General features: G+C 46.9%; 1 protein-coding gene across 2 annotated transcripts in view; it reads left to right on the top strand.

Annotated features, from left to right (window-relative positions):
- The window catches only part of MOV10L1 (Mov10 like RNA helicase 1), a 1432366-nt gene that overhangs the window by 1211031 nt on the left and 207441 nt on the right, over nucleotides 1-13894 (top strand). For both annotated transcript variants that reach the window (XM_069627860.1, XM_069627861.1), the window contains one exon: nucleotides 787-936. In XM_069627860.1, the coding sequence (XP_069483961.1) occupies nucleotides 787-936 (150 nt within the window). The remainder of the gene's footprint in view (nucleotides 1-786; nucleotides 937-13894) is intronic.

The raw sequence follows: 13894 nt of genomic DNA, 5'->3' as shown, positions 1-13894 counted from the left end.
GAGTCCGATTTAACCTGATAGAAACTGGGGATGTTGTATTTACTAGAGGGAAAAGGGAAAGTTCAGTATGTTGATCTTCAGGGAATCCACTGGAAACACTAAAACATTTGATGATTTTATGTCCGTCGCTGCAGAAAACTACGGAGGAATGTATTAGGAGGTTTGTGTATGAAATTGTCTTTTTAAGTGGTGAAGATTTTTGGCGAGATATTCTGTAAGGTAGTCCCTCTTCCCTTTTAATTAGTGTGGTGCAATTTTTAAAGAAAACTTGTATATGGAAATGATTCTTTTTTTTCTTTTCATCAGTTTAATGTGTTTATTCTGTTATGATGTGATTCGTGTAATGTATTTCATGGTGTATAAGGTTTTTAATAAAACATGTAAAATAAAAAATATGTCATCATGGTCCTCTATGTACTCACTTGATGCTCTGCAATCATAGCTGCCAAAAATTTAGACTTTCATATGAAAGCCTACTGTCAGTTGAATGTTATTTTACTCTATTTCAGATATTCCCTACTGTTCATCACATCACCCCCCACTGCACCCTCATTTCCCCTCCTAGTGTCACAGTGAATTTTGGAGTCTAGAGTAGGTGTCATTCACATTAATTTAAATGCCAGTACAGTGCTGTGTCATGTAACCCTACAGGGTTCTAAAGGTCACAGGTTTAACAAAACCACTGCGTAATAGCAACAGCTATAATATGAAATGATTACACTGAAGAAGAATCGTACACGGAAAATCAAATGGTTTAATTTAAATAAATTGATTTTCGTCTTGCAGGGAACTGAAACGCGCGAGGGATGCAACCCTTCCTGGTTTAATCCGATTGAAGCAGTTCAAGTCATGCGGTACTGCTGTATTCTTGCTAAGCATGTCACAACGTCCGTGTCAGCAAAAAATATTGGAGTGATTACACCCTACAGAAAACAGGTACATCCTTTTCATGGGAGGAATATGTTCAAAAACACTGCTTACCTGTTTTCCTTGCCTTAAAAATGTGATCAAGTGTTAACTATTGGAGACTCAATTAAAATTCTTAAAAATCAAAGATAACTGTGCTAACTTTGAGCAATGGGTTATCTTACTAGTGAAAGTAGTTTATTTATATACAGGAGGAACAATGATCTTTTGATCACAAAAGAACGTACATTCGATAAGAAATTAGATTTGACGGGAAGCGTTGAGCTTCTTACAATGGGGTGGGTTTGAGGGACATTCTGTCCAGGTTGTAGAGGGGAGTAAATGGAACATTCACTGGGGGACAATACATAAATAGACATACATAGATTAAGGACAATGAACATTGGACATTTTTAAGTGCAGGTATGCAGTAAGGCCAGCCGTGCTTGAGATATGTCCATGATGGGTGAAATGCTAGAGTGGAGCCTAAGGAAGTGAGGGATAGAGGCAGAGGAAAAGTGTTAGCTAGTAGGCAGATGAGAGGTTGGCAAAGAGGGTAACTCTGTAGCGAGGAGGTACGCTTTTAGTTTGGCTTTGAACAAATCTGCATGAACTGTTTCTCGGACGTCCGGGGGAAGAGAATCCCATGCAAATGGAGCAAGAAGAGAGAAGGTGTGGAATCGAGAGGAAGCACTAGGAGTGCGAGGAGCCACAAGGGTGGTTGAGGAGGCAGAGCGGAGGTTACAAGAATACGTGTAGTGTTGGATAGAGGAGGGTATATACAGTGCCTTACCATGGCTACATTTGTGAACAAGGAGAACACATTTAAATCTGGCCCTGTTTTTCATCGTCAGCAATCCAGCCTGGTGACGGAACGAGGAAATAGGTGTGAAGTGAGGGAGTTCAAAGAGAGTCCTGGAGAGTCCTGGCAAGTTCATCTGAGTGATTTTATATGGGTCAATTAGGCTGGTCTTTGTTGCTTTAGGAATGAGGCAGCTAAGGGGGGGGGGCCTGGTCCCTCTCGGCTGGTGTCGGTTTCTGGAGGAGGGTGGGGCTTTCGACCTGTCGCTGAGTCTTTCATTTCTCCGAGAGGTGGTCTGGGTGGTGTTTATAACTGTGTTGGGGTGGGATCCAGGGTGGTGGTGGGTGGATTGTTCCAGTCTAAGTTCTGCAGGGCTACATTTGTTTGCAGGTACAGTGCCTTTGTGTTCAATGCTTTGCAGAGTGGAGTAGGCAGAGGTTAGTGGGAGATGAAGTGCAAGGCTGGGATTTCATGTGTGATGCTAGGTATGGCCGGCTCCCGGTTGTTAGTGAGTCGGGCAGTCATAAGGGTGGGGGATTTGGTAGGTATTTTGAACGGGTGCATCTGAGGGAGGAAGAATGACAGTGGGATATTAAGTGGTTTAGGGAGTACATTAGCCATTTGCAATGTGCGAAGGCAATTCGTCTGGGGGGGAGGTGAGGGAGGGTTTCTTTGCATGTTGGTGTTATTATGATTGGGGTGGGCGTATTGGGAGTCTGGCTACCTTTAGTAGTCGTGACTCAGTTTGTGGGGGTTAGTGGCGCCTTAGGTACTTGTCGAAGAGAGGCCATGATACTTTGGTGGGAGGACAGTTCGGCATGGGTGGGGAGAGGCTCAAGCGTCATTTATCTATGCGGCCAGCTACCGTATCCTGGGTAGGCAAGAGACAGTTATTGGCGGTGGGCTTAGATCCTAGTAACCAGGGTGGCTGGACGTGTTAGCTTGAAGCAGTATGGAGACTTAGTTTATTATTGAGGTCTGCTGTAGGGCTACATCAGAGATCAGCATGGCAAAAGCATGCTGCATGGCAAATGCTTGCGGTACTGTTCTTTTGCAGTAAGGATCAAGACAGGTACAGGCCGGGTACTAGGTAAGTAGTAGGTAGTATAGGTGTATCGGGTCCTGCATCAGCAGTATGCGGCAGGGCTAGCGTGCCGTTGAGGTATGGTAATCATGTGGGGGGTTCTTTAGCAGTAGACCGTTATTGGCAGTAGGCAATTTTTGGGCAGCAACTTGTAACAGCCGTGGTCCGCCAGACTAAGATTTGGCTCTTAATCCGAGTCGGTGCCTATAGAGGCAGTGAGAAGTAGGGCTTGGGTGGTATGGTCGATATGACAGTTGCATTAGCAAATGGCATCAGGCAGGCTCCGTTGCGGAGGACAATATATGAGATACTTTAAAAGCAGAGATACAGCGATATACATGACACAGTACTGTAGGAGGTCAAGGAATATAACAGCAGTGTGCAGTAAATGGGCTAGCATACGGCAGACATGCAATGAGCTGTAAACTAAAGGACATTATGTCGAATACATTAAGGCAATGATGCTGCGATAAGCATGACACAGTACTGGAGGGGGGGTCAAGGAATATACCAGCAGTGTGCGGTAATGGGCTAGCATACGGCAGACATGCAATGAGTTATAATCCAAAGAACATTATGTAGAGTACATTAAGGCAAAGATACAACGATGAGCATGACACAATGCAGTGAGAGGGTCAGGACAAAAAAAAACAGAGTGCAGTAGGGTCTAGCTTATGGGATTTTAGCAGTAGGCCATGAACAAGGGTGCCATAACCAATAGCCAGTTCTTGGACAAAGGCCTATCACGAGACTAGGTGCTGAGGTCCAGGTAGCGTTACGGCATGGTTATGCAGCGATAAACTGTGCGTGGGTAGGAGTTAACTGCAAGTGAAGTTTGTCGGTCTTACCCTTGTGTTATGGTGAGGACAGATTGACAGTCTGTGCCGGATAGCTTTGGTATACACAACGCTCGTCTTCTGCGTCTCCAGTAGTTCAGGAGTCAAATGTGATTTGGGGGATTGGGTGGGAGAGGTAAGCGGATGGGTGTGGAGGGGAGCGGGCAGGTGTCTCGAAGATAGGCAGACTTGAGTTGTAGCGATGACAATAAAACTGAGATTCTCATTATGGGTAGCTTATCAAGGCTAAAGAACCTACTGCCAGCCTATAAATCCTTTGACATTGACCAACAGCATTTTGGTAGCCAAAGAAGTAAAAATCTTAGGGCTGTAGCTGGATTCTTCACTCTCCCTAACCAGACAAGTCAATGCCATCACCTCGGCTTCAACCTATACTGCCAAACATATTACGGCTTGCAGAAATCGGATAACTGCATCTCACTTGCCAGAGCACTTATCCTCTCCAGGATCGATTATTGCAATGCCATCTTTGCAGGATCCACCTCAAAAACATGAACAAACTTCAGAAAGTACAGAATAACGCAATCATAGTCGCTCTCAATATCCCTAAAACAGACCACATAACCACAGTCAGAAGAAACATCCACTGGCTACCAGTGAGGAATCGCATCAAATTCAAAAAACTATTCCTAATCCATAAATGCCTGTCCAACACTGCTCCACTATACCTGACTAAACAAATCTCTAAAGCCCAATCCACCAGACCAACTTGTTTGTCATATGTAGTTGTTCTGACTTGAGTGTCGTGTAGACCGATGAGTCCTCTGTCCCCAAGTGACGCACAGGGGAACTAAATAGAAACCCGCTGTGCGACCTTTGAGGCCACAGGTGGGAGATGTCTTCCCAGATCCACGGAGCCTCTGGAACACTGATGCTGCTGTCAAGAAGGAACGAGGTTAAGTACCAGGCAATCACAATACAGTCAGATAAACAAAAGGATCTAAAGTGTCTTACCTATCTGGTGTAAGAGTAACCCAGGTAACCTAGTAGAGAGGTTCGAGACTCAGATGATGCGGCGGTCCCTGGAATGGTAGAACCGCAGGTTAGCGTGGATGAAGGGATAGCCACCTGTAGGAGAGAAGGCTTGACTTGAATCCCAAGAAGGGAAAGGGCGTAGAAGTTCAGCAAGGTAACCAGGGATGATCCAAAGACAAGTCGAGGTGAAGTCCAAAAATCCGGCAACAGGTCAATAGTTCCAAGCAAAGGTACAAAGGGGTGTCCGAGGGAGTCCGAGGTAGAGTTCCGCGATCAAGATAACAAGGAGCAAGTAGTAACGCCAAACAGGGTCTGAAGCCAGCTGAGAAGCAATGAGCGTTCTGTCTCTCAGACCTTTATACTGAGTGTCCCTGGGTCATGTGACTTCTCTGGGTCATGTGACGTCCACCAAGATCACGTGAGGAACGCCACAGTGTATCACATGACCGACGTGAAGACGAAACGCCGCCCCTTCTGCTATATGTTCTCCAAGGCAATTGCCAATGCAGAAAGGGTTGTAATCGAGCCCGTACACTAAAGCTGGTACGGAGTTTTCGGTTCTGTGGGTTCACCGAATCACTTGAGCCTCGAAGCTTGGGAGGGGATGCTGGGGGAATGTGAGCAGTGTTCTGATGTGTAGTGGCCTGGTGTGCAGAGGATCGCCTAACATAGCCCCCCCCCCCCAACGGCCCACGACCCCGTGGGCAGGACGGATGATCCCTATGGAAACGGGCTACTAACCGAGGGGCATTCAGATCAGGGGCGGAAACCCACGAACGCTCCTCCGGGCCATAACCCTTCCAATCCACCAGATACTGGAGCCTACCCCTAAACCACCTGGAACCCAAAATGGCCGACACCTCAAAAACATCAGGAGAGGTCAAGGACACCGGCGCAACAGGGGTACGAAGACGGACAGAATCAGGACAAGGTTTGAGGAGGGAGACATGAAACACAGGATGGATACGCCAAGAACTGGGCAGCACTAGACGAAAAGCCACCGGATTCACAACCTGAGAGATCACATACGGGCCGACAAAGCGAGGTAATAACTTCCGGCAACCCACTAGGCTAAGATGGCGTGACGACAACCAGACCCTAGAACCCACCACCAGAGGGGGAGCAGCACTACGTTTGCTATCCACACGGGCCTTCATGGAAGTCTTAGCTTCGGTGAGATGAACCACGGTACTAGCATGTACAGCCGATAGATCCCTAAGACATGTCGTGGCCGGAGGGTTCGAAGAACTGGAAGCATCAGGGACCGGCAAGACCTTGGGATGTTGGCCGTAGAGGGCGTAAAAAGGAGAATAACCAGTAGCTGAATGAGCCGCATTATTGTACGCGAACTCCGCAAGCCGTAACACGGCCAACCAAGAGGTCTGATGTTGCAATATAAGACAGCGAAGGTACTGTTCCATGGATTGATTCGCCCTTTCGGTTTGCCCATCGGTCTCAGGATGATAGGCCGACGAATACCTGGTATCAATGCCCAATAATCTCGTCAACGATCTCCAGAACCGAGAGGTGAACTGTGAACCTCGATCGGATATAATGACCGAAGGGAGGCCGAATAGTATGAACACATGTTCAAAAAACAAATCCGCCAAGACAGGGGCCGAAGGAATGCCTTTACAAGGAACAAAACGAGCCATTTTTGTGAACGTGTCCACCACTACCCAGACGGAATCAAAGCCTTTCGACTTGGGGAGATCAGTAACGAAATCCATAGTCAACGTATGCCAGGGCCTAGGAGGTACCGGAAGCGGAAGTAACAACCCAACCGGTCGACCTCTTCGATGTTTAGCCTGAGCACATACTGCGCACGAATTGACATAACACTCCACATCGTGCTTCATAGAAGGCCACCAACACCAACGCTTGAGGAGATCTAAAGTGCGTTCTTGTCCGGGATGGGCATTAAAGGGAGCATCATGAGACCACTCAAGGGCCAGATTACGAGTGTCAGGTGTGGGAAGGAACAGGCGTTCATGTACGAAAGGTAATCCATCAGAATACACCGGATCCCATTCTCGCAACTGATCAGAATGTTGGCTAGTCCAGGATCGGACCGAGTCTAAAAGCGACAATGAGGGTGTACAGAGACAAATCACATGACTTTTTCCGAGAACGGTGTCAGGGAAGGCAGGCAACTGGACCCCCCCCCCCCCCGGGGAACGTGACAAGGCATCTGCTTTCCCATGTGAAGTGCCAGGACGATGCATAATATGAAAATCAAAAGCGGAAAAGAAAAGGTGCCATCGGACCTGTCTGCTATTAATGCACTTCAGAGAAGCCAGATCCTGTAAATTCCGATGATCTGAGTATACTGTGATGGAGTGTTTAGCCCCCAGAAGATGATGACGCCAAACACGGAAGGCATCCATGACAGCCAAGAGTTCTTTCTCCGTAACGGTGTAATGAGACTCAGCACTGGAAAACTTACGGGAATGGTATGCCCTGGATGTAATTTGCCTGTAGTAGGACACGTTTGAGACAGTACCGCACCGAGAGCAAAGGAAGAGGCATCCGCCTCAACTATGAACGGAAGATCAGGATTGGGGTGTTGGAGTACCGGTGCGGTAGTGAAGGCGGTTTTCAATGCCTCAAAAGCTTCCTAATGTTCCCTGTGCCAATGATAGGGTACCTGAGGACTAGTCAGAGCCGTGAGCGGCGCAACAATTGTGGAAAAAGAAGAAATGAAACGTCTATAAAAGTTGGCGAATCCCAAAAAGGCCTGCAAGGACTTGAGTGTTTGAGGTACTGGCCAATCTAATACTGCTTTGACCTTAGATTCGTTCATGGCTAACGCCCCAGGGGTGATGTGGAAACCCAGAAACTCAACAGAAGTTTTATGGAACTGACATTTCTCAGGTTTGGCAAATAAGGAATGTTCTCTCAAACGGGATAGTACTTCTCGAACATGCTTTACATGGTCATCAAGATCACGAGAAAAGATTAAGATGTCGTCCAAGTACACAACCATGTAAACATCCAGAATATCCCTGAATATGTCATTCATGAATCGTTGGAATGTGGCCGGGGCATTACATAGGCCAAAAGGCATGACTAAATATTTGTACAAGCCGTAACGAGTACAGAAAGCCGTTTTCCACTCGTCTCCCTCGCGAACGCGTACTAAATTGTATGCGCCACGTAGATCAAGCTTGGTGAAAATGGAAGCATGTGTTAAATGGTCTAGAAGTGGGGTGATTAACGGGATTGGATATCTATCCTTTTTTGTGATAGCGTTAAGACGTCGATAATCCACACAAGGACGTAAATCCCCCTCCTTCTTGGGTACAAAGAAAATGGGACTTGCCGCTGGTGAAGTGGAGGGACGGATGTGTCCTAAACGTAAGGCGTTCTGTACATACTCTTTCAATGCTTGTTCCTCCGAAGGGGACAAAGAATAGATCCTGCCCGAAGGGATAGTGGAATCAGGAAGTATTTCGATTGGGCAGTCATATGGTCTATGTGGAGGAAGTACCTCGGAAGAGCCCCGATCGAAAACTGATTCGAATGCTTTGTACTCAGGCGGAATCCCAGACACCAACCCCCCAACAGTATGTGAATGAACAATCTCTGGATCATCAACAGTGAGTTGAGCTAAAGCTCCCAAGGCCCGAGAAGATGTGTCAAAGGCTTGATGGACCGGGAGACAATAATTCTGACAGACTTCGGACTCGAAGAGTACAGTGCCTGACTGCCAATTGATCAGTGGATTATGTTCACGTAACCATGGAATTCCTAGTATGATACCGAATTGGGGTGTGGTAATTAAATCAAAACTTAAGGTTTCTGTGTGTGTTTCTTGTATGTTCAACAAGAGGGGTGCAGTTTGGTGTCTAACAGTACCAGAAACTAATGCAGAGCCGTCTACGGCTTGGACATGTTCCGGTCGTGTTTTTACCACTAAAGGTAGGTTGAGGGAATGGGCCAAATCAATATCTATGTAATTACCAGTGGCACCTGAATCAATGATGATATTGACTGCATGAAGAAGGCCTGTAGAGGGACATAGAGTAGCCTTTACAGAGATGCGTTGGACACGAGCAAAGGCAAGAGGGGTACCCGGAGAGGATGACGGGACACTCCACCTGTTCTCCGGATCTAAGGTCGAGCCATCCGAAAAACCTGGCTCTTCTTGGGACGTCGAGGACACTCTTTCACAAAATGTCCAGTGGTGCCACAATAAAAGCATGCATTATCCACCCTTCAACGTTCCCTCTCTGATGTTGTGATAGGACTACGTAAACCTCCCACTTGCATAGGTTCTTCTGCACTGGAAGCAGGAGTACTAGCAAGAGTAGGATGGGAAGAGACCCCCAATTCAGTTCTACGCTCTGATCGTCGTGCATCTACCTGCAAGACGAGATCAACCAATTCCTGATACTGAGTAGGCATAGAAGGGATCACTGATAAAGCATCTTTCATGGTGTTACTCAACCCCCTATAAAAGACCACCGCCCGCTTGTTTTCTGGCCATGATGTTTCTGCAACTAGTTGATTGAACCGGGTGATGTATTCTATCAAAGTCCTTCTACCCTGAGTCAGTTCTAACAGCTCCAAATCCCTAGACTGTGCCTTGTGTCGGGTATCGAATACTCGAGACATTTCTAGAACCAACAAATCAAAGTCATAAAGGACTGGGCAATTATTCTCTAGCAGGGGATTAGCCCAAGCGGCAGCCGTTCTGGCTAAATGGGAGAGGGCGAAGGCGGCTTTAGTAGTGGAAGTAGGAAAAGCCAAAGGTCTGCATAAGAAATGTAACTTGCACTGATTAACAAAGGTTCTGAATTTCTTGGGGTCACCTTGATAGCGTTCCGGAGCAGCCAGGGGGGAAGGAGTTGGGAGGATCATTGGAGTTGGGACTGTAGAAGTAGCCAAGGGAGGGGGTGTAGTGGAGGAACTGGCATCTCCAAACTCAGGGTCTGCAGGAAGGGAATGCTGAACACTCTGTATGGAATCCAACCTTTGGTGGATCACTGTGTTCGCGGCTGCCATATCTGCCCTTAATACTGTAATTGCCTGGACTAAAGCAGCTATGGGTTCTTCCGTGGATCCCTGCATCGTCAAACACGACTAAACGGCTTCTCAGTCTGTTCTGACTTGAGTGTCGTGTAGACCGATGAGTCCTCTGTCCCCAAGTGACGCACAGGGGAACTAAATAGAAACCCGCTGTGCGACCTTTGAGGCCACAGGTGGGAGATGTCTTCCCAGATCCACGGAGCCTCTGGAACACCGATGCTGCTGTCAAGAAGGAACGAGGTTAAGTACCAGGCAATCACAATACAGTCAGATAAACAAAAGGATCTAAAGTGTCTTACCTATCTGGTGTAAGAGTAACCCAGGTAACCTAGTAGAGAGGTTAGAGACTCAGATGATGCGGCGGTCCCTGGAATGGTAGAACCGCAGGTTAGCGTGGATGAAGGGATAGCCACCTGTAGGAGAGAAGGCTTGACTTGAATCCCAAGAAGGGAAAGGGCGTAGAAGTTCAGCAAGGTAACCAGGGATGATCCAAAGACAAGTCGAGGTGAAGTCCAAAAATCCGGCAACAGGTCAATAGTTCCAAGCAAAGGTACAAAGGGGTGTCCGAGGGAGTCCGAGGTAGAGTTCCGCGATCAAGATAACAAGGAGCAAGTAGTAACGCCAAACAGGGTCTGAAGCCAGCTGAGAAGCAATGAGCCTTCTGTCTCTCAGACCTTTATACTGAGCGTCCCTGGGTCATGTGACTTCTCTGGGTCATGTGACGTCCACCAAGATCACGTGAGGAACGCCACAGTGTATCACATGACCGACGTGAAGACGAAACGCCGCCCCTTCTGCTATATGTTCTCAAAGGCAATTGCCAATGCAGAAAGGGTTGTAATCGAGCCCGTACACTAAAGCTGGTACGGAGTTTTCGGTTCTGTGGGTTCACCGAATCACTTGAGCCTCGAAGCTTGGGAGGGGATGCTGGGGGAATGTGAGCAGTGTTCTGATGTGTAGTGGCCTGGTGTGCAGAGGATCGCCTAACAGTAGGCCACCTGACTACCCAGAGATTCAAACGACAAAAAGCAGGAGGCTGTAGCTTCCCTGTTGTTGCAGCCAAATATTGGAATGCAATGCCCTTGGAGCTAAGAACTGACCCATTACACTGGTCCTTCCGTAGAAGACTCAAAACTTGGCTCTTCAGCCAATACATGGAGATTTGAATCCTAACCTCTCACTGAGCATAATGCTCCTCCCCAAGAATATGACCTCTGCTTAACCCATGTATGCAAGGAATGTACATTCGAACTGTTGTAACCCATTTATGTATCTCCTGTATCCTGACTAAGAATGCAATGTAACTAAGTATGCAATGTAACCGATTTCTTAAGCACAAGCACCCAGATGCCTACGCGTTAGGTGCGCTATATAAATGTAAAAATAAATAAAGTCAATGATCTCGTCGAGAGGAAGGAAAGCATACTTGGGGAGACCGAAGAGGATGCTGGCACAATAGTCCAGTTTAGAAAAGAAAAGAGTGGTTAAGAGATGCTTGACGGTGCTGAAAGGATGGAGGTGCCAATGTTCCCAATATTTAGAAGGTTGAAGTGAGCTGCTTTCCAGTTTTGGAGATAAATGTAGAGAAAGTGTGAGATGGGTCATAGATGACTCAGAGGTATCTAGCTGCAGAAGAGTAGGGGAGAGTGAACAGGAAGAGATGAGAGAGAGCTTTTGGCACAGGGAAAAAGGGCACCTCCTGGTTTTTTTAGAGTTAAACATCCGAGAGTGCGAGCACAACCAGTATTTAATGGCAGAGGGACAGTTTGAAATGTTGATAGAGAGATCAGAGGAGAGTTCAGGAAAAGACGAGATGATTTAGGTAGCGTGCGCAAAGAGTTGGTACGAAAACCCAAAGGAGGAGATAAGTGCCCCAAGAACACAGGTGTAGAGTGTAAAGAGGAACAGACCCAAGACATAGCCTTGTGGAACAGCAACAGTTAATGGATCTGGTTGACTTGAGATGTCTGAAAAATAAGTGGGTATTTCAATTAAGAGAAGTGAGTGGGTCTTTTGACACTCCTATTGTTAATGCTACTAAACATTGAATTTTGTCATTAAATTTGGTTATTTAAATTACTGTACTTATTTTGTATTTATTATTTTTTTATTGTGGTTTTGGTTACTCATACGTAACCTTAAACAAACAGTAAAAATAGAAAAAAATGTGTTTGAAAAGTTTATTCAGACAGAACAATATTCATTAAACACAAGCATAACATATAACAACGAAAATAATACATTGATCTCTAAAATGCAGCAGTGCGCAATATAATTCATAACCACACATAGAATTTCACAATAAAACAATTCATTAGTCTTCTAAAATAAAAGAATGATCAATACAATTCAGATCAACACATTACAGAGTGGTTAATATGTTTCCATAAATTCAATGTAAGACAAAAGTAGTCAATCGTGGAGGACCCCACATGCTTGCTAAAGGTATGTTTGCCGGTGATGTCTGGGATAAATCACCCATTCACTGAGCGCAAACCCTATTCAATAAGCCGAGTGCTCAATTGAAGACCCCTGGAGCAAACCCTCTTGTCAGCCATTACTGGTTGGAGGACCCCAAACATTTGTTCTTCCGTGAGTCCATATAGATCCCTAGGGAGACCACAGCCCATTTTACGTTGAAGTCCCCTCCCCAAATGATCATTTTCCTAGAGTTGATACGGTTGTCAGAATACGGGTCTACAATTTCCTTAATTTTGCACCATGCCTCCCCGACAGCCCCATTTCGACTATTATACAAGTTCAGAAGATCATAACCCTCAGTAGCAGGGAACTTAAACCTCAAAAGTTGTAAAAATCTGAGCCCGGTCTCTACCACTTCGACCCCACAAGGAACGGAGGCTTTAACCAACACTACCAAACCCCCTGAATTTTGCCCTCTCCTGTTCTATTTAGCAGGAATACCATATGAGGCATAGCCATCCAATCGGAGCAGTTCCAAGTCCCAGGTTTCCTGCAGTAGAATGATCTTGTGAAGTTTCATAAACTCCACGTTCTCATCCAACTGCAACTTGTTTCTTGGCCCCGCTATATTCCAAGAAACTAGATTAATTTGCTTCTCCACCCCACTGGGTTAAGAGCCGGGGATATTTATTAAATTTCCCGCCTGCCTTTTGTGATTTTTCTGAGAGTTTTACTCCATTTTCTTTGCTCAATCGAGCCTCAAGCTCCACTGATTAACCTTCCGATTAACGGGGACTCGTTTTTGGATTCTTCACCGCCCCTCAAGGGCGGATTTTTGTCAAGTTTCTTCTTGGAGGATTCCAGAAGCTTCTTCAGGGTCTACGCCGCATGGATATGGCCCTGGCTGCAACCTACGAAACGTCTTTTCAGACAATGGACATTCCCTGTGCCTCTACTGCCAGCATTCAGACCAGACGCATGTGGAGGACGACTGCGTGGCTTGTCGGGAGATGGTGCCACGCACGCGGCAAAACCAACGCAAGCGCCTCAACGAGTGGCTGCAGGCCAAGGCCCCTGCTCTGAGTGAGTCCCGGCAGCATGCCTCCCCTGCCCAGAAGAAGAAAGCGGAGCAGTCTACTAAGACCTTTGAGGGCGCCCCTCCCGCGGGGGCACAACATAAGGCTAAGCACCGCAAGTCCACTGCCTCCGGGAGCACCGTTGCGACGGGCTCCTCGGCGGCCAGGGCGAGTTCAGAGTCTCCAGCACCTTCGACCACGAGCCAGCGCTCAGGTTCTTCAAAGAAGAGGAAGTCGGACCTTCCGGGCAAGCTTTTGGAGAAGACCCAAGCTGGACCGACAGAGAAGGCCAAGGGTGAGCGGGGTCACAACCCTCCCCCTAAGGTGAAGGCCGCGGAAGGCGGTCAAGACCGTGAAGGCCCAGGTGCATCAGACAAAGGCCCACACTTCCATCGAAGTAGTGGCGGCATCTGTTAGGGAGAATTCTCTGTTTAGGCTGAATTTCCTAACCTAGTGAGTCCCCCAGCAGCTTTGCTGGATTTTTGGGGTTTATTTTTTTCTCCTGCCAAGAGTGAGACTCTTTTACCCTCACTCTTGGGCATGATTTGAGTGTGTTTCTTTGAATCTAGATGTGTTTAATGGGCTATGGGGTCTTTTACTCCATAGGGCTTCATGTGTTTTTGTGATGTGTGTTACACAGCACCATCCGTGCAGTAACACAGGGGTGTCATAGTGACCCCCCAGTATAGACTCCATACCCTGGGACTGACTACTGTCTCCCAGGGCATGTAAAGTCAACATT

This window comes from Ambystoma mexicanum, chromosome 12, assembly GCF_040938575.1.
Source record: "Ambystoma mexicanum isolate Mex_15411 chromosome 12, UKY_AmexF1_1, whole genome shotgun sequence".
Classification (NCBI taxonomy): domain Eukaryota; kingdom Metazoa; phylum Chordata; class Amphibia; order Caudata; family Ambystomatidae; genus Ambystoma; species Ambystoma mexicanum.
This window is presented reverse-complemented; position numbering and strand designations above follow the sequence as displayed.